A 20647-nucleotide genomic window follows, 5' to 3' on the forward strand; every position below is an offset into this window, starting at 1 on the left:
GCATCAGACTCGTCTATTGATCATAGTGTGTGTGTGTGTGTGTGTGTGTGTGTGTGTGTGTGTAGGTGTTTTTCCTCAGTAGTCGTGTACACCCGGGGGAGACGCCGTCGTCGTTTGTCTTTAAGGGCTTTTTAAACTTCATTCTGCGTCATGACGACCCCAGAGCTCACACACTCCGCAACATGTTTGTCTTCAAACTCATCCCCATGCTGAACCCGGACGGGGTGGTGCGAGGACACTACAGGTACACACACGCTCATCACTGTCTCCCTCTCTCACTGTCTCGCTCTCTCACTGTCTCCCTCTCTCACTGTTTCCCTCTCTCACTGTTTCCCTCTCTCACTGTCTCCCTCTCTCACTGTCTCCCTCTTTCAATGTCTCGCTCTCTCACTGTCTCCCTCTCTCACTGTCTCCCTCTCTCCTCTTCACTGTCTCTCTTTTCACTGTCTCCCTCTCACTGTCTCCTCTTCACTGTCTCACTGTTTCCCTCTCACTGTCTCTCAATGTCTCCACTGTCTCCCTCTTCACTGTCTCCCTTTCACTGTCTCCCTCTTTCAATGTCTCCCTCTCTCACTGTCTCGCTCTCTCACTGTCTCCCTCTCTCACTGTCTCCCTCTCTCACTGTCTCCCTCTTCAATGTCTCCCTCTCACTGTCTCCCTCTCACTGTCTCCCTCTCTCACTGTCTCCCCCTGTCTCCTCAATGTCTCCTCTTTCACTGTCTCCTCTCTCAATGTCTCCCTCTTCACTGTCTCCCTCAATGTCTCCTCTCTCACTGTCTCGCCTCTCACTCACTGTCTCACTGCCTCTTCACTGTCTCCCTCTCTCACTGTCTCCCTCTCTCACTGTCTCCCTCTCTCAATGTCTCCCTCTCTCACTGTCTCCCTCTTTCAATGTCTCCCTCTTCAACTGTCTCCCTCTCTCAATGTCTCCCTCTCTCAATGTCTCCCTCTCTCACTGTCTCCCTCTCTCACTGTCTCCCTCTTTCAATGTCTCCCTCTTTCACTGTCTCCCTCCCCAGGACTGACTCTAGAGGGGTGAATCTGAACAGACAGTATCTGAACCCTAGTCCTGATCTCCACCCCTCCATCTACGCTGCTAAAACACTGCTGCTCTACCACCACACACACAACCGCACCACACACACACACTCCAACACGCACATCAACACACACTCTAACACACACACCTACAACCCACCTCAAGCACCTCCCCTCAGCACCAAACCCACCAATCAGAGCCCTGCCCCACACCTCACCCCTTTGGAACTCAGCCTCAACCAAAGGAACGCTGATAAAGACTCTAACCCCGCCCCTTCAGAGATTGCCATGGTTATGGAGGAGATCGCCTGGGTAACCATGGAGACCGGGAAGAGGGAGGGGCAGGGGGATGGAAGGTGCTGTGAAGACGAGAATGATTCGCAGAGCGTCTCAGAGTCCACGCCCACATCAGTACCTCTGGAGATGTCAGTCATAGCCGGGGAACCAATCCCTGCGCAGGAGGGGGGAGTGGCCTATTACGTGGACCTGCATGGCCACGCTTCCAAACGCGGCTGCTTCATGTACGGCAACAGCCTATCAGACGAAAACCAGCAGGTGAGAGAGAGAGAGGGAGGGAGAGTTGGGGAGAGAGAGGGAGGGAGAGTTGGGGAGAGAGAGGGAGGGAGACTTGGGGAGAGAGAGGGAGGGAGACTTGGGGAGATGGAGGGGGAGAGAGCTGGGGAGGGGAGAGGGAGACATGGAGGCTGGGGAGAGGGAGACATGGAGGCTGGGGAGAGGGAGACTTGTAGAGGGGGACTTGGGAGAATGTAGAGTATAGGGAAATTGCAGTGTTTCTACATAGGTAAAGAAAGGTTGCCTCATTCGGTAGAATTTGACAGAAGAACACCGTAGGGTATATTTTATCTTCTCCAATTGAATAAAGTGTAAAACATTTTTTATCCACACAAGAGGAAAGGGAGCTGGGGAGGCGGAGAGGAGGCTGGGGAGAGGGAGGCTGGGGAGAGGGAGGCTGGGGAGAGGGAGGCTGGGGAGAGGGAGAGACTGGGGAGAGGGCGACTGGGGAGAGGGAGACTGGGGAGAGGGAGGCTGGGGAGAGGGAGGCTGGGGAGAGGGAGGCTGGGGAGAGGGAGGCTGGGGAGAGGGAGACTGGGGAGAGGGAGACTGGGGAGAGGGAGACTGGGGAGAGGGAGAGGGAGGCTGGGGAGAGGGAGACTGGGGAGAGGGGAGAGGGAGACTGGGGAGAGGGAGACTGGGGAGAGGGAGACTGGGGAGAGGGAGGATGGGGAGAGGGAGAGGGAGACTGGGGAGAGGGAGAGGGAGGCTGGGGAGAGGGAGGCTGGGGAGAGGGAGACTGGGGAGAGGGAGAGGGAGGCTGGGGAGAGGGAGACTGGGGAGAGGGAGACTGGGGAGAGGGAGAGGGAGACTGGGGAGAGGGAGAGGGAGGCTGGGGAGAGGGAGAGGGAGACTGGGGAGGGAGGGGGAGAGGGAGACTGGGGAGAGGGAGACTGGGGAGAGGGAGGCTGGGGAGGGGGAGACTAGGGGAGAGGGAGGCTGGGGGCTGGGAGGGGGAGAGGGAGGCTGGGGAGAGGTAGACTGGGGAGAGGGAGGCTGGGGAGAGGGAGAGGGAGACTGGGGAGAGGGAGGCTGGGGAGGGGGGAGAGGGAGGCTGGGGAGAGGGAGACTGGGGAGAGGGAGACTGGGGAGAGGGAGGCTGGGGAGAGGGGGAGGCTGGGGGAGAGGGAGGCTGGGGAGAGGGAGGCTGGGGAGAGAGAGAGACTGGGGAGAGGGAGGCTGGGGAGAGGGAGACTGGGGAGAGGGAGGCTGGGGAGAGGGAGAGGGAGGCTGGGGAGGCTGGGGAGAGGGAGGACTGGGGAGAGGGAGAGGGAGGCTGGGGAGAGGGAGACTGGGGAGAGGGAGAGGGAGGCTGGGGAGAGGGAGACTGGGGAGAGAGGGAGAGGGAGGCTGGGGAGAGGGAGGCTGGGGAGAGGGTGGCTGGGGAGAGGGTGACTGGGGAGAGGGAGGCTGGGGAGAGGGAGGCTGGGGAGAGGGAGGCTGGGGAGAGGGAGACTGGGGAGAGGGAGGCTGGGGAGAGGGAGACTGGGGAGAGGGAGGCTGGGGAGGGAGAGGGAGACTGGGGAGAGGGAGACTGGGGAGATGGAGAGGGAGGCTGGGGAGAGGGAGACTGGGGAGAGGGAGACTGGGGAGAGGGAGAGGGGAGGCTGGGGAGAGGGAGACTGGGGAGAGGGAGCTGGGGAGAGGGAGGCTGGGGAGAGGGAGAGGGAGACTGGGGAGAGGGAGACTGGGGAGAGGGAGAGAGGGAGGCTGGGGAGAGGGAGACTGGGGAGAGGGAGAGAGGCTGGGGAGAGGGAGAGGGAGGCTGGGGAGGGGGAGAGGGAGGCTGGGGAGAGGGAGGCTGGGGAGAGGGAGGCTGGGGAGAGGGAGAGGGAGACTGGGGAGAGGGAGACTGGGGAGAGGGAGACTGGGGAGGGGGAGAGGGAGGCTGGGCAGAGGGAGGCTGGGGAGGGGGAGAGGGAGGCTGGGGAGAGGGGGAGACTGGGGAGAGGGAGACTGGGGAGAGGGAGACTGGGGAGAGGGAGCTGGGGAGGGGAGGCTGGGGAGAGGGAGGCTGGGGAGAGGGAGGCTGGGGAGAGGAGACTGGGGAGAGGGAGGCTGGGGAGAGGGAGAGGGAGACTGGGGAGAGGGAGACTGGGGAGAGGGAGGCTGGGGAGGGGGAGAGGGAGGCTGGGGGAGAGGGAGACTGGGGAGAGGGAGACTGGGGAGAGGGAGACTGGGGAGAGGGAGAGGGAGGCTGGGGAGAGGGAGGCTGGGGAGAGGGAGGCTGGGGAGAGGGAGACTGGGGAGAGGGAGAGGGAGGCTGGGGAGAGGGAGACTGGGGAGAGGGAGAGGGAGGCTGGGGAGAGGGAGACTGGGGAGAGGGAGAGGGAGGCTGGGGAGAGGGAGGCTGGGGAGAGGGAGGCTGGGGAGAGGGAGACTGGGGAGAGGGAGGCTGGGGAGAGGGAGGCTGGGGAGAGGGAGACTGGGGAGAGGGAGACTGGGGAGAGGGAGGCTGGGGAGAGGGAGACTGGGGAGAGGGAGACTGGGGAGAGGGAGAGGGAGGCTGGGGAGAGGGAGACTGGGGAGAGGGAGAGGGAGACTGGGGAGAGGGGAGGCTGGGGAGAGGGAGAGGGAGACTGGGGAGAGGAGACTGGGGAGAGGGAGAGGCTGGGGAGAGGGAGGCTGGGGAGAGGGGAGAGGGAGACTGGGGAGAGGGAGACTGGGGAGAGGGAGAGGGGAGAGGCTGGGGGGAGAGGGAGACTGGGGAGAGGGAGGCTGGGGAGAGGGAGAGGGGAGGCTGGGGAGAGGGGAGAGGGAGGCTGGGGAGAGGGAGGCTGGGGAGAGGGAGACTGGGGAGAGGGAGGCTGGGGAGAGGGAGACTGGGGAGAGGGGAGGCTGGGGAGAGGGAGGCTGGGGAGAGGGGAGAGGGAGACTGGGGAGAGGGAGACTGGGGAGACGGAGGCTGGGGAGAGGGAGGAGAGAGGGAGACTGGGGAGAGGGAGAGGGAGGCTGGGGAGAGGGAGACTGGGGAGAGGGAGCTGGGGAGGGGGAGAGGGAGGCTGGGGAGAGGGAGACTGGGGAGAGGGAGGCTGGGGAGAGGGAGGCTGGGGAGAGGGAGAGGGGAGGCTGGGGAGAGGGAGGCTGGGGAGAGGGAGAGGAGGCTGGGGAGAGGGAGGCTGGGGAGAGGGAGAGGGAGACTGGGGAGAGGGAGGCTGGGGAGAGGGAGAGGGAGGCTGGGGAGAGGGAGGCTGGGGAGAGGGAGACTGGGGAGAGGGAGACTGGGGAGAGGGAGGCTGGGGAGAGGGGGAGAGGGAGACTGGGGAGACTGGGGAGAGGGAGAGGGAGAGGGAGGCTGGGGAGAGGGAGGCTGGGGAGAGGGAGGCTGGGGAGAGGGAGACTGGGGAGAGGGAGAGGGAGGCTGGGGAGAGGGAGACTGGGGAGAGGGAGAGGGAGGCTGGGGAGAGGGAGACTGGGGAGAGGGAGAGGGAGGCTGGGGAGAGGAGGCTGGGGAGAGGGAGGCTGGGGAGAGGGAGACTGGGGAGAGGGAGAGGGAGGCTGGGGAGGGAGGGAGGCTGGGGAGAGGGAGACTGGGGAGAGGGAGGCTGGGGAGAGGGAGACTGGGGAGAGGGAGACTGGGGAGAGGGAGAGGGAGGCTGGGGAGAGGGAGACTGGGGAGAGGGAGCTGGGGAGAGGGAGGCTGGGGAGAGGGAGAGGGAGACTGGGGAGAGGGAGACTGGGGAGAGGGAGACTGGGGAGAGGGAGGCTGGGGAGAGGGGGAGAGGGAGACTGGGGAGAGGGAGACTGGGGAGAGGGAGAGGGAGGCTGGGGAGAGGGAGACTGGGGAGAGGGAGAATGGGGAGAGGGAGAGGGAGGCTGGGGAGAGGGAGACTGGGGAGAGGGAGAGGGAGGCTGGGGAGAGGGAGGCTGGGGAGAGGGAGGCTGGGGAGAGGGGGGAGAGGGAGACTGGGGAGAGGGAGACTGGGGAGAGGGAGGCTGGGGAGGGGGAGAGGGAGGCTGGGGAGAGGGAGACTGGGGAGAGGGAGACTGGGGAGACGGAGGCTGGGGAGAGGGAGACTGGGGAGGGGAGACTGGGGAGAGGGAGATGGGGAGAGGGAGGCTGGGGAGAGGGAGACTGGGGAGAGGGAGGCTGGGGAGAGGGAGGCTGGGGAGAGGGAGACTGGGGAGAGGGAGACTGGGGAGAGGGAGGCTGGGGAGAGGGAGGGGGGAGACTGGGGAGAGGGAGACTGGGGAGAGGAGGCTGGGGAGAAGGGGGAGACTGGGGGAGAGGGAGACTGGGGAGAGGGAGGCTGGGGAGAGGGAGACTGGGGAGAGGGAGACTGGGGAGAGGGAGAGGGAGGCTGGGGAGAGGGAGACTGGGGAGAGGGAGCTGGGGAGGGGAGAGGAGGCTGGGGAGAGGGAGACTGGGGAGAGGGAGGCTGGGGAGAGGGAGGCTGGGGAGAGGGAGAGGGAGACTGGGGAGAGGGAGACTGGGGAGGGAGGGAGGCTGGGGAGAGGGAGACTAGGGAGAGGGAGACTGGGGAGAGGGAGGCTGGGGAGAGGGAGGCTGGGGAGGGGGAGGCTGGGGAGAGGGAGAGGGAGACTGGGGAGAGGGAGACTGGGGAGGGGAGAGGGAGGCTGGGGAGAGGGAGACTGGGGAGAGGGAGACTGGGGAGAGGGGAGAGGAGACTGGGGAGAGGGAGACTGGGGAGAGGGAGACTGGGGAGAGGGAGACTGGGGAGGGAGGGAGAGGGAGGCTGGGGAGAGGGAGACTGGGGAGAGGGAGCTGGGGAGGGGGAGGGGAGGCTGGGGAGAGGGAGACTGGGGAGAGGGAGGCTGGGGAGAGGGAGGCTGGGGAGAGGGAGGCTGGGGAGAGGGAGAGGGAGACTGGGGAGAGGGGAGACTGGGGAGAGGGAGGCTGGGGGGAGGGGGAGAGGGAGGCTGGGGAGAGGAGACTAGGGGAGAGGGACTCTGGGGAGAGAGGGAGGCTGGGGAGAGGGAGACTGGGGAGAGGGAGACTGGGGAGAGGGGGGAGAGGGAGGCTAGGGAGAGGGAGGCTGGGGAGAGGGAGGCTGGGGAGAGGGAGACTGGGGAGAGGGAGGCTGGGGAGAAGGAGACTGGGGAGAGGGAGACGGGGAGAGGGAGACTGGGGAGAGGGAGACTGGGGAGAGGGAGACTGGGGAGAGGGAGGCAGGGGAGAGGGAGACTGGGGAGAGGGAGACTGGGGAGAGGGAGAGGGAGACTGGGGAGAGGGAGGCTGGGGAGGGGAGAGGGAGGCTGGGGAGAGGGAGACTAGGGAGAGGGAGACTAGGGAGAGGGAGACTGGGGAGAGGGAGGCTGGGGAGAGGGAGACTGGGGAGAGGGAGAGGAGGCTGGGGAGAGGGAGGCTGGGGAGAGGGAGGCTGGGGAGAGGGAGACTGGGGAGAGGAGGCTGGGGAGAAGGAGACTGGGGAGAGGGAGACTGGGGAGAGGGAGACTGGGGAGAGGGAGGCTGGGGAGAGGGAGACTGGGGAGAGGGAGGCTGGGGAGAGGGAGGCTGGGGAGGGAGAGGGAGACTGGGGAGAGGGAGACTGGGGAGAGGGAGGGAGGCTGGGGAGGGGGAGGCTGGGGAGAGGGAGACTGGGGAGAGGGAGACTGGGGAGGGGAGGCTGGGGAGAGGGAGGCTGGGGAGAGGGAGACTAGGGGAGAGGGAGACTGGGGAGAGGGAGGCTGGGGAGAGGGAGACTGGGGAGAGGGAGACTGGGGAGAGGGAGAGGGAGGCTGGGGAGAGGGAGACTGGGGAGAGGGAGACTGGGGAGGGGGAGAGGGAGGCTGGGGAGAGGTAGACTGGGGAGAGGGAGGCTGGGGAGAGGGAGACTGGGGAGAGGGAGACTGGGGAGAGGGAGGCTGGGGAGGGGAGAGAGGGAGGCTGGGGAGAGGGAGACTAGGGAGAGGGACTCTGGGGAGAGGGAGGCTGGGGAGAGGGAGACTGGGGAGAGGGAGAGGGAGGCTGGGGAGAGGGAGGCTAGGGGGAGAGGGAGGCTGGGGAGAGGGAGGCTGGGGAGAGGGAGACTGGGGAGAGGGAGGCTGGGGAGAAGGAGACTGGGGAGAGGGAGACTGGGGAGAGGGAGACTGGGGAGAGGGAGGCTGGGGAGAGGGAGACTGGGGAGAGGGAGACTGGGGAGAGGGAGGCTGGGGAGAGGGAGACTGGGGAGAGGGAGACTGGGGAGAGGGAGAGGGAGGCTGGGGAGAGGGAGACTGGGGAGAGGGAGAGGGAGGCTGGGGAGAGGGAGGCTGGGGAGAGGGAGACTGGGGAGAGGGAGACTGGGGAGAGGGAGGCTGGGGAGAGGGAGACTGGGGAGAGGGAGACTGGGGAGAGGGAGACTGGGGAGAGGGAGACTGGGGAGAGGGAGGCTGGGGAGAGGGAGAGGGAGGGGAGAGGGGAGAGGGGAGGCTGGGGAGGGAGACTGGGGAGAGGGAGACTGGGGAGAGGGAGACTGGGGAGAGGGAGACTGGGGAGAGGGAGACTGGGGAGAGGGAGCTGGGGGGGAGGGGGAGAGGGAGGCTGGGGAGAGGGAGAGGGAGACTGGGGAGAGGGAGACTGGGGAGAGGGAGACTGGGGAGAGGGAGACTGGGGAGAGGGAGACTGGGGAGAGGGGGAGAGAGACTGGGAGAGGGAGGCTGGGGAGAGGGAGACTGGGGAGAGGGAGAGGGGAGACTGGGGAGAGGGAGACTGGGGAGAGGGAGACTGGGGAGAGGGAGAGGGAGGCTGGGGAGAGGGAGACTGGGGAGAGGGAGCTGGGGAGAGGGGGGAGGGGAGGCTGGGGAGAGGGAGAGGGAGACTGGGGAGAGGGAGACTGGGGAGAGGGAGGGGGAGAGGGGGAGGGGGAGAGGGAGGCTGGGGAGAGGGAGACTAGGGAGAGGGAGACTAGGGAGAGGGAGACTGGGGAGAGGGAGACTGGGGAGAGGGAGAGGGAGGCTGGGGAGAGGGAGGCTGGGGAGAGGGAGAGGGAGGCTGGGGAGAGGGAGGCTGGGGAGAGGGAGACTGGGGAGAGGGAGGCTAGGGGAGAGGGAGACTAGGGAGAGGGAGACTGGGGAGAGGGAGGCTGGGGAGAGGGAGACTGGGGAGAGGGAGGCTGGGGAGAGGGAGACTGGGGAGAGGGAGACTGGGGAGAGGGAGAGGGGAGGCTGGGGAGAGGGAGGCTGGGGAGAGGGAGACTGGGGGAGGGAGACTGGGGGAGGGAGACTGGGGAGAGGGAGGCTGGGAGGAGGGAGACTGGGGAGAGGGAGGCTGGGAGGAGGGAGACTGGGGAGAGGGAGAGGGAGACTGGGGAGAGGGAGGCTGGGGAGAGGGAGACTGGGAGACTGGGGAGAGGGAGGCTGGGGAGAGGGAGGCTGGGGAGAGGGAGACTGGGGAGAGGGAGAGAGAGGAGGCTGGGGAGAGGGAGACTGGGGAGAGGGAGACTGGGGAGAGGGAGACTGGGGAGAGGGAGACTGGGGAGAGGGAGGCTGGGGAGAGGGAGACTGGGGAGAGGGAGACTGGGTAGAGGGAGAGGGAGGCTGGGGAGAGGGAGACTGGGGAGAGGGAGAGGGAGGCTGGAGGCTGGGGAGAGGGAGGCTGGGGAGAGGGTGACTGGGGAGAGGGAGACTGGGAGAGGGAGGCTGGGGAGAGGGAGACTGGGGAGAGGGAGGCTGGGGAGAGGGAGAGGGAGGCTGGGGAGAGAGGAGAGGAGACTGGGGAGAGGGAGACTGGGGAGAGGGAGAGGGAGGCTGGGGAGAGGGAGACTGGGGAGAGGGAGACTGGGGAGAGGGAGACTGGGGAGAGGGAGCTGGGGAGGGGGAGAGGGAGGCTGGGGAGAGGGAGGCTGGGGAGAGGGAGAGGGAGACTGGGGAGAGGGAGACTGGGGAGAGGGAGACTGGGGAGAGGGAGACTGGGGAGAGGGAGACTGGGGGAGGTGGGAGAGGGAGACTGGGGAGAGGGAGAGGGAGGCTGGGGAGAGGAGACTGGGGAGAGGGAGCTGGGGAGAGGAGGCTGGGGAGAGGGAGAGAGGGGGAGACTGGGGAGAGGGAGACTGGGGAGAGGGAGGCTGGGGAGGGGGCTGGGGAGAGGGAGGCTGGGGAGAGGGAGACTAGGGGAGAGGGAGACTAGGGAGAGGGAGACTGCTAATGGGAGAGGGAGGCTGGGGAGAGGGAGACGAGGGAGAGGGAGGCTGGGGAGAGGGAGGCTGGGGAGAGGGAGAGGGAGGCTGGGGAGAGGGAGGCTGGGGAGAGGGAGGCTGGGGGAGAGGGAGACTGGGGAGAGGGAGACTGGGGAGAGGGAGACTGGGGAGAGGGAGAGGGAGGCTGGGGAGAGGGAGGCTGGGGAGAGGATTCTGATAGCTGCTAATGAAGGATTCTAATTGCTGCTAATGAGGTATTCTGATAGCTGCTAATGAAGGATTCTGATAGCTGCTAATGAGGGATTCTGATGAGGGATTCTGATAGCTGCTAATGAGGGATTCTGATAGCTGCTAATGAGGGATTCTGATAGCTGCTAATGAAGGATTCTGATGAAGGATTCTGATAGCTGCTAATGAAGGATTCTGATAGCTGCTAATGAAGGATTCTGATAGCTGCTAATGAGGGATTCTGATAGCTGCTAATGAAGGATTCTGATGAGGGATTCTGATAGCTGCTAATGAGGTATTCTGATAGCTGCTAATGAAGGATTCTGATGAGGGATTCTGATAGCTGCTAATGAGGTATTCTGATAGCTGCTAATGAGGGATTCTGATAGCTGCTAATGAGGGATTCTGGTAGCTGCTAATGAGGGATTCTGGTAGCTGATAATGAAGGATTATGATAGCTGCTAATGAGGGATTCTGATAGCTGCTAATGAGGGATTCTGATAGCTGCTAATGAAGGATTCTGATAGCTGCTAATGAGGGATTCTGATAGCTGCTAATGAGGGATTCTGATAGCTGCTAATGAGGGATTCTGATAGCTGCTAATGAGGGATTCTGATAGCTGCTAATGAGGGATTCTAATAGCTGCTAATGAGGGATTCTAATAGCTGCTAATGAGGGATTATGATAGCTGCTAATGAGGGATTATGATAGCTGCTAATGAAGGATTCTGATAGCTGCTAATGAAGGATTCTGATAGCTGCTAATGAGGGATTCTGATAGCTGCTAATGAGGGATTCTGTGAGGGATTCTGATAGCTGCTAATGAGGGATTCTAATAGCTGCTAATGAGGGATTCTAATAGCTGCTAATGAGGGATTCTGATAGCTGCTAATGAGGGATTCTGATAGCTGCTAATGAGGGATTCTGATAGCTGCTAATGAGGGATTCTAATAGCTGCTAATGAGGGATTATGATAGCTGCTAATGAGGGATTATGATAGCTGCTAATGAAGGATTCTGATAGCTGCTAATGAGGGATTCTGATAGCTGCTAATGAGGGATTCTGTGAGGGATTCTGATAGCTGCTAATGAGGGATTCTAATAGCTGCTAATGAGGGATTCTAATAGCTGCTAATGAGGGATTCTGATAGCTGCTAATGAGGGATTCTGATAGCTGCTAATGAGGGATTCTGATAGCTGCTAATGAGGGATTCTGATAGCTGCTAATGAGGGATTCTGATAGCTGCTAATGAGGGATTCTAATAGCTGCTAATGAGGGATTATGATAGCTGCTAATGAAGGATTATGATAGCTGCTAATGAGGGATTCTGATAGCTGATAGCTGCTAATGAGGGATTCTGATAGCTGCTAATGAGGGATTCTGATAGCTGCTAATGAGGGATTCTAATAGCTGCTAATGAGGGATTATGATAGCTGCTAATGAAGGATTATGATAGCTGCTAATGAGGGATTCTGATAGCTGCTAATGAGGGATTCTGATAGCTGCTAATGAGGGATTCTGATAGCTGCTAATGAGGGATTCTAATAGCTGCTAATGAGGGATTATGATAGCTGCTAATGAAGGATTCTGATAGCTGCTAATGAAGGATTCTGATAGCTGCTAATGAGGGATTCTAATAGCTGCTAATGAGGGATTCTAATTGCTGCTAATGAGGGATTCTAATAGCTGCTAATGAGGGACTCTGATAGCTGCTAATGAAGGATTCTGATAGCTGCTAATGAAGGATTCTGATAGCTGCTAATGAGGGATTCTGATAGCTGCTAATGAGGGATTCTGATAGCTGCTAATGAGGGATTCTGATAGCTACTAATGAGGGATTATGATAGCTGCTAATGAAGGATTCTGATAGCTGCTAATGAGGGATTCTGATAGCTGCTAATGAGGGATTCTAATAGCTGCTAATGAGGGATTATGATAGCTGCTAATGAGGGATTCTGATATCTGCTAATGAGGGATTCTGATAGCTGCTAATGAGGGATTCTGATGAGGGATTCTGATAGCTGCTAATGAAGGATTCTGATGAGGGATTCTGATAGCTGCTAATGAGGGATTCTGATATCTGCTAATGAAGGATTCTGATAGCTGCTAATGAAGGATTCTGATGAGGGATTCTGATAGCTGCTAATGAAGGATTCTGATAGGGATTCAGATGAGCTTCTGATGAGGATTCTGATAGCTGCTAATGAGGGATTCTGATAGCTGCTAATGAGGGATTCTGATAGCTGCTAATGAGGGATTCTGATAGCTGCTAATGAGGGATTCTGATGATGAGGATTCTGATAGCTGCTAATGAGGGATTCTGATAGCTGCTAATGAGGGATTCTGAAAGCTGCTAATGAGGGATTCTGAAAGCTGCTAATGAGGGATTCTGATAGCTGCTAATGATTCTGGGATTCTGATAGCTGCTAATGAGGGATTCTGATAGCTGCTAATGAGGGATTCTGATAGCTGCTAATGAGGGATTCTGATAGCTGCTAATGAGGGATTCTGATAGCTGCTAATGAGGGATTCTGATAGCTGCTAATGAGGGATTCTGATAGCTGCTAATGAGGGATTCTGAAAGCTGCTAATGAGGGATTCTGATAGCTGCTAATGAGGGATTCTGATAGCTGATAGCTGCTAATGAGGGATTCTGATAGCTGCGATTCTGATAGCTGCTAATGAGGGATTCTGATAGCTGCTAATGAGGGATTCTGATAGCTGCTAATGAGGATTCTGATAGCTGCTAATGGGATTCTGATAGCTGCTAATGAGGGATTCTGATAGCTGCTAATGAGGGATTCTGATAGCTGCTAATGAGGGATTCTGATAGCTGCTAATGAGGGATTCTGATAGCTGCTAATGAAGGATTCTGATTTCTGATAGCTGCTAATGAGGGATTCTGATAGCTGCTAATGAAGGATTCTGATTTCTGATAGCTGCTAATGAGGGATTCTGATAGCTGCTAATGAGGGATTCTGATAGCTGCTAATGAGGGATTCTGATAGCTGCTAATGAAGGATTCTGATAGCTGCTAATGAGGGATTCTGATAGCTGCTAATGAAGGATTCTGATAGCTGCTAATGAAGGATTCTGATAGCTGCTAATGAGGGATTCTGATAGCTGCTAATGAGGGATTCTGATAGCTGCTAATGAGGGATTCTGATAGATAGCTGCTAATGAGGGATTCTGATAGCTGCTAATGAGGGATTCTGATAGCTGCTAATGAGGGATTCTGATAGCTGCTAATGAGGGATTCTGATAGCTGCTAATGAGGATTCTGATAGCTGCTAATGAGGGATTCTGATAGCTGCTAATGAGGATTCTGATAGCTGCTAATGAGGGATTCTGATAGCTGCTAATGAGGGATTCTGATAGCTGCTAATGAGGGATTCTGATAGCTGCTAATGAGGGATTCTGATAGCTGCTAATGAGGGATTCTGATAGCTGCTAATGAGGGATTCTGATAGCTGCTAATGAGGGATTCTGATAGCTGCTAATGAGGGAGGATTCTGATAGCTGCTAATGAAGGATTCTGATAGCTGCTAATGAGGGATTCTGATAGCTGCTAATGAGGGATTCTGATAGCTGCTAATGAGGGATTCTGATAGCTGCTAATGAGGGATTCTGATAGCTGCTAATGAGGATTCTGATAGCTGCTAATGAGGGATTCTGATAGCTGCTAATGAGGGATTCTGATAGCTGCTAATGAGGGATTCTGATAGCTGCTAATGAGGGATTCTGATAGCTGCTAATGAGGGATTCTGATAGCTGCTAATGAGGGATTCTGATGAGGGATTCTGATAGCTGCTAATGAGGGGATTCTGATAGATTCTGATAGCTGCTAATGAGGGATTCTGATAGCTGCTAATGAAGGATTCTGATAGCTGCTAATGAAGGATTCTGATAGCTGATAGCTGCTAATGAGGATTCTGATAGCTGCTAATGAGGGATCAGATAGCTGCTAATGAGGGATTCTGATCTGGAGGATTCTGATAGCTGCTAATGAGGGATTCTGATAGCTGCTAATGAGGGATTCTGATAGCTGCTAATGAGGGATTCTGATAGCTGCTAATGAGGGATTCTGATAGCTGCTAATGAGGGATTCTGATAGCTGCTAATGAGGGATTCTGATAGCTGCTAATGAGGGATTCTGATAGCTGCTAATGAGGGATTCTGATAGCTGCTAATGAGGGATTCTGATAGCTGCTAATGAGGGATTCTGATAGCTGCTAATGAGGGATTCTGATGAGGGATTCTGATAGCTGCTAATGAGGGATTCTGATAGCTGCTAATGAGGGATTCTGATAGCTGCTAATGAGGGATTCTGATAGCTGCTAATGAGGGATTCTGATAGCTGCTAATGAAGGATTCTGATAGCTGCTAATGAGGGATTCTGATAGCTGCTAATGAGGGATTCTGATAGCTGCTAATGAGGGATTCTGATAGCTGCTAATGAGGGATTCTGATAGCTGCTAATGAGGGATTCTGATAGCTGCTAATGAGGGATTCTGTGAGCGATTCTGATAGCTGCTAATGAGGGATTCTGATAGCTGCTAATGAAGGATTCTGATAGCTGCTAATGAGGGATTCTGATAGCTGCTAATGAGGGATTCTGATAGCTGCTAATGAAGGATTCTGATAGCTGCTAATGAGGGATTCTGATAGCTGCTAATGAGGGATTCTGATAGCTGCTAATGAGGGATTCTGATAGCTGCTAATGAGGGATTCTGATGAGGGATTCTAATAGCTGCTAATGAGGGATTCTGATAGCTGCTAATGAGGGATTCTGATAGCTGCTAATGAGGGATTCTGATAGCTGGTAATGAAGGATTCTGATAGCTGCTAATGAGGGATTCTGATGAGGGATTCTGATAGCTGCTAATGAGGGATTCTGATAGCTGCTAATGAGGGATTCTGATAGCTGCTAATGAGGGATTCTGATAGCTGCTAATGAGGGATTCTGATAGCTGCTAATGAGGGATTCTGATAGCTGCTAATGAGGGATTCTGAAAGCTGCTAATGAGGGATTCTGATAGCTGCTAATGAAGGATTCTGATAGCTGCTAATGAGGGATTCTGATGAGGGATTCTAATAGCTGCTAATGAGGGATTCTGATAGCTGCTAATGAGGGATTCTGATAGCTGGATTCTGATAGCTGCTAATGAGGGATTCTGGATTCTGATAGCTGCTAATGAGGGATAGCTGCTAATGAGGGATTCTGATAGCTGCTAATGAGGGATTCTGATAGCTGCTAATGAGGGATTCTGATAGCTGCTAATGAGGGATTCTGATAGCTGCTAATGAGGGATTCTGATAGCTGCTAATGAGGGATTCTGATAGCTGCTAATGAGGGATTCTGATAGCTGCTAATGAGGGATTCTGATGAGGGATTCTGATAGCTGCTAATGAGGGATTCTGTGAGCGATTCTGATAGCTGCTAATGAGGGATTCTGATAGCTGCTAATGAAGGATTCTGATAGCTGCTAATGAGGGATTCTGATAGCTGCTAATGAGGGATTCTGATAGCTGCTAATGAAGGATTCTGATAGCTGCTAATGAGGGATTCTGATAGCTGCTAATGAGGGATTCTGATAGCTGCTAATGAGGGATTCTGATGAGGGATTCTGATAGCTGCTAATGAGGTATTCTGATGAGGGATTCTGATAGCTGCTAATGAGGGATTATGATAGCTGCTAATGAGGGATTCTGATAGCTGCTAATGAGGGATTCTGATGAGGGATTCTGATAGCTGCTAATGAGGTATTCTGATAGCTGCTAATGAAGGATTATGATAGCTGCTAATGAGGGATTCTGATAGCTGCTAATGAGGGATTCTGATAGCTGCTAATGAGGGATTCTGATAGCTGCTAATGAGGGATTCTGATAGCTGCTAATGAGGGATTCTGATAGCTGCTAATGAGGGATTCTAATAGCTGCTAATGAGGGATTCTGATAGCTGCTAATGAAGGATTCTGATAGCTGCTAATGAGGGATTCTGATAGCTGCTAATGAGGGATTCTGATAGCTGCTAATGAGGGATTCTGATAGCTGCTAATGAGGGATTCTGATAGCTGCTAATGAGGGATTATGATAGCTGCTAATGAAGGATTCTGATAGCTGCTAATGAGGGATTCTGATAGCTGCTAATGAGGGATTCTGATAGCTGCTAATGAGGGATTATGATAGCTGCTAATGAGGGATTCTGATATCTGCTAATGAGGGATTCTGATAGCTGCTAATGAGGGATTCTGATGAGGGATTCTGATAGCTGCTAATGAAGGATTCTGATGAGGGATTCTGATAGCTGCTAATGAGGGATTCTGATATCTGCTAATGAAGGATTCTGATAGCTGCTAATGAAGGATTCTGATGAGGGATTCTGATAGCTGCTAATGAAGGATTCTGATGAGGGATTCAGATAGCTGCTAATGAGGGATTCTGATGAGGGATTCTGATAGCTGCTAATGAGGGATTCTGATAGCTGCTAATGAGGGATTCTGATAGCTGCTAATGAGGGATTCTGATAGCTGCTAATGAGGGATTCTGATAGCTGCTAATGAGGGATTCTGATAGCTGCTAATGAGGGATTCTGATAGCTGCTAATGAGGGATTCTGAAAGCTGCTAATGAGGGATTCTGAAAGCTGCTAATGAGGGATTCTGATAGCTGCTAATGAAGGATTCTGATAGCTGCTAATGAGGGATTCTGATGAGGGATTCTAATAGCTGCTAATGAGGGATTCTGATAGCTGCTAATGAGGGATTCTGATAGCTGCTAATGAGGGATTATGATAGCTGCTAATGAGGGATTCTGATAGCTGGTAATGAAGGATTCTGATAGCTGCTAATGAGGGATTCTGATAGCTGCTAATGAGGGATTCTGATAGCTGCTAATGAGGGATTCTGATAGCTGCTAATGAGGGATTCTGATAGCTGCTAATGAGGGATTCTGATGAGCTTCTGATAGCTGCTAATGAGGGATTCTGAGCTGCTAATGAAGGATTCTGAGGGATTCTGATAGCTGCTAATGAGGGATTCTGATAGCTGCTAATGAAGGATTCTGATAGCTGCTAATGAAGGATTCTGATAGCTGCTAATGAGGGATTCTGATAGCTGCTAATGAGGGATTCTGATAGCTGCTAATGAGGGATTCTGATAGCTGCTAATGAGGGATTCTGATGAGGGATTCTGATAGCTGCTAATGAGGGATTCTGATGAGGGATTCTGATAGCTGCTAATGAGGGATTCTGATAGCTGCTAATGAGGGATTCTGATAGCTGCTAATGAGGGATTCTGATGAGGGATTCTGATAGCTGCTAATGAAGGATTCTGATGAGGGATTCTGATAGCTGCTAATGAGGGATTCTGATAGCTGCTAATGAAGGATTCTGATGAGGGATTCTGAAAGCTGCTAATGAGGGATTCTGAAAGCTGCTAATGAGGGATTCTGAAAGCTGCTAATGAGGGATTCTGATAGATGCTAATGAAGGATTCTGATAGCTGCTAATGAAGGATTCTGATAGTTGCTAATCAGGGATTCTGATGAGGGATTCTGATAGCTGCTAATGAAGGATTCTGATAGCTGCTAATGAGGGATTCTGATAGCTGCTAATGAGGGATTCTGATATCTGCTAATGAGGGATTCTGATAGCTGCTAATGAGGGATTCTGATAGCTGCTAATGAGGGATTCTAATAGCTGCTAATGAGGGATTATGATAGCTGCTAATGAGGGATTCTGATATCTGCTAATGAGGGATTCTGATAGCTGCTAATGAGGGATTCTGATGAGGGATTCTGATAGCTGCTAATGAAGGATTCTGATGAGGGATTCTGATAGCTGCTAATGAGGGATTCTGATATCTGCTAATGAAGGATTCAGATAGCTGCTAATGAAGGATTCTGATGAGGGATTCAGATAGCTGCTAATGAGGGATTCTGATAGCTGCTAATGAGGGATTCTGATAGCTGCTAATGAGGGATTCTGATGAGGGATTCTGATAGCTGCTAATGAGGGATTCTGATAGCTGCTAATGAATGATTCTGATGAGGGATTCTGATAGCTGCTAATGAGGGATTCTGATAGCTGCTAATGAGGGATTCTGATAGCTGCTAATGAGGGATTCTAATAGCTGCTAATGAGGGATTCTGATAGCTGCTAATGAAGGATTCTGATAGCTGCTAATGAGGGATTCTGATAGCTGCTAATGAAGGATTCTGATAGCTGCTAATGAGGGATTCTGATAGCTGCTAATGAGGGATTCTGATAGCTGCTAATGAGGGATTCTGATAGCTGCTAATGAGGGATTCTGATAGCTGCTAATATATATATAATTGAGTCACTTCCTGATTGGATTTTTCTCTGGATTTCGCCTGCAATATCAGTTCTGTTATACTCACAGACAATATTTTTACAGTTTTGGAAACTTTAGAGTGTTTTCTATCCTACGCTGTCAATTATATGCATATTCTAGCTATCTGGTCCTGAGAAATAGGCAGTTTACTTTGGGAACGTTATTTTTCCAAAAATAAAAATAGTGCCCCCTAGCTTCAAGAGGTTAAGTGATGTCCACTGGCTCCAGGTCATCTATATGTATTTGCTAGGTAAAGCCCCGCCTTATCTCAGCTCACTGGTCACCATAGCAGCACCCACTCGTAGTACGCGCTCCAGCAGGTATATTTCACTGGTCACCCCCAAAGCCAATTACTCCTTTGGCTTTAATCTAGATCGTGGCTAATTTATCCATATAAAATTATATTGCGTTCCCATCTGGTCCAGGACATTTACCACCTTGCATTGCACGTGCTGCTTCTGAAATCTCTTCAATGGTGACAGGTTCCTTCATTTGAAGCTTGGAGACGGAATCAATTGTTGGAATAGTTAGATTATTAAAAAAATGATCGAGCTGAGGGGGCAGTAGTCTGTTCAGAAGTGTATAAAGAGGCATAGAAGTCTTTAAATCAAATCAAAGTTTATTTGTCATGTGCGCTGCAAACAACAGATTTACAGTGAAATGCTCACTTACAGGCTCTAACCAATATTGAAAGGTGTTAGGTCAACAACAATAAACGGGTTATTTATTCGCTGGGGATCTATCGTTGCACCCGTAGGTGTTAGGTCAACAACAATAAACGGGTTATTTATTCGCTGGGGATCTATTGTTGCACCCGTAGGTGTTTGAATTTCAGAAATGTGTTGATCAGAGGAAGACTGGCGAAGTTGATGAGAAAGCAATTTACTTGCCTTGTCACCATCCTCATAGTGAATGTGTCGAGACTTAAGCAGCAGTCCCTCGATTTGGCCTGTTGACAAGGTATCGAATTCAGCTTGGAAAGAGAGTCGATTCTCTGTACACATTTGGGGATGGTGAGGTCGCGTAAGTATTGTCTAGCTGTAAAATACGAGTTGTCCGTTGTAGGCCTTAAAAGTCTCCCACAGAACAGATGCTGAAACATCGGGGGTGTCATTAGTAGCTATAAAAACATCAATCTGAGCAGTCAGAAAGTTGTCAACCTTCATCAGACCGCAAGCGAGTATTAAAACGCCAAGGTACACAAGGCTCAGTCCCACCACCAACTGATAGCTCTAAAGTCAGAGGGGCGTGATCAGATATGACTATGGAATTGCATGAGCGTACAGAGGAAAGAGGTATGTTGTCGAGGAAGAAGTAGTCAACACTCTTAAGTGGGATGGACACAGGAGAAAAATGAATTTTCCCGACTAGTTGGATTGAAAATACACCAGGGGTCTGTAACGGCAAACTGTTGAAGAAAAGTGTGGATAACCTTAGAACGTGTTGGAGGAACAATCCAAAGTAGGATTAAACCAGCAATTAAAATCGCCTCCCTAGATTAATGTGTGAGGTCATGTCTGGAAGTGAAGACAAAGGCACGGTATAAAAATGTTTTGGCACATAGATATTGGTAAGGATCAATGGAGTATTATAGATTGGCCGTAATATATCAGTGGCCGTAATATATCTGACACTGGCATCTGAAATAACCTTGGAAGAAACAAAGGGTTGCCATTTGTGGATCAGAATTGGCAGCTTCCCTCAATTTATTTTGAGAACTGGAATGATAAAGTTTTTTTCTAATGTGATCTGAAATTGTCAGATGGGTCTCTTGTCTGCGTTTGACTGGTTGGTTCAAACCTTTTACAGTTCCAACTAGACAATGTAAGTGTACTCCGTCGGCTGCCCTATTGCATTAGCTTGTTGAGACCTTTGGAAAAAGAGGAATTGAGTGTAGCTTTTTAAATGTACAAACAGGAAATACCAAACCAAAAAACTGTTGACCTACCTCCCTCCCGCTGAAGTGTCTTCCCAAACAAGTTGCCTGCACCCCCCCCCCCCCCCCCAGTATACAAGCTCCTAAATACTCTCCAGTATTTGGTTCAGTAGCTAGGCTAAACTCTTACCAAGCGGAGCATTGGGACAATTATATTATAAAAGAGATTATAAAAGATTATTCAATAGTGCCAAGTAAAGTGACAACAGGGTGTTAAATCAAATAACATAGGCAGCATGACAGCTTATGGCCTCGACAAAATAAAAGGAAACTGTTCCACAAGCCAACATAGAAAACTATTTGTTTTAAAGGCCTACCTTCAAACTCAGTGCCTCTTTGCTTGACACAATAGGAAAATCAAAAGAAATCAGCCAAGACCTCAGAAAAATAATTGTAGACCTCCACAAGTCTGGTTCATCCTTGGGAGCAATTTCCAATCGCC

General features: G+C 53.7%; 1 protein-coding gene across 1 annotated transcript in view; it reads left to right on the plus strand.

Moving 5' to 3' along the window:
* The window catches only part of agbl5 (AGBL carboxypeptidase 5), an 84507-nt gene that overhangs the window by 9625 nt on the left and 54235 nt on the right, over positions 1-20647 (plus strand). Inside the window, 2 exon segments of the mRNA XM_065026106.1 lie at positions 66-244; positions 1020-1593. Of these exon segments, the coding sequence (XP_064882178.1) occupies positions 66-244; positions 1020-1593 (753 nt within the window).

The sequence above is a fragment of the Oncorhynchus nerka genome, linkage group LG13 (genome assembly GCF_034236695.1).
Source record: "Oncorhynchus nerka isolate Pitt River linkage group LG13, Oner_Uvic_2.0, whole genome shotgun sequence".
In the NCBI taxonomy this organism is placed as follows: Eukaryota; Metazoa; Chordata; class Actinopteri; order Salmoniformes; family Salmonidae; genus Oncorhynchus; species Oncorhynchus nerka.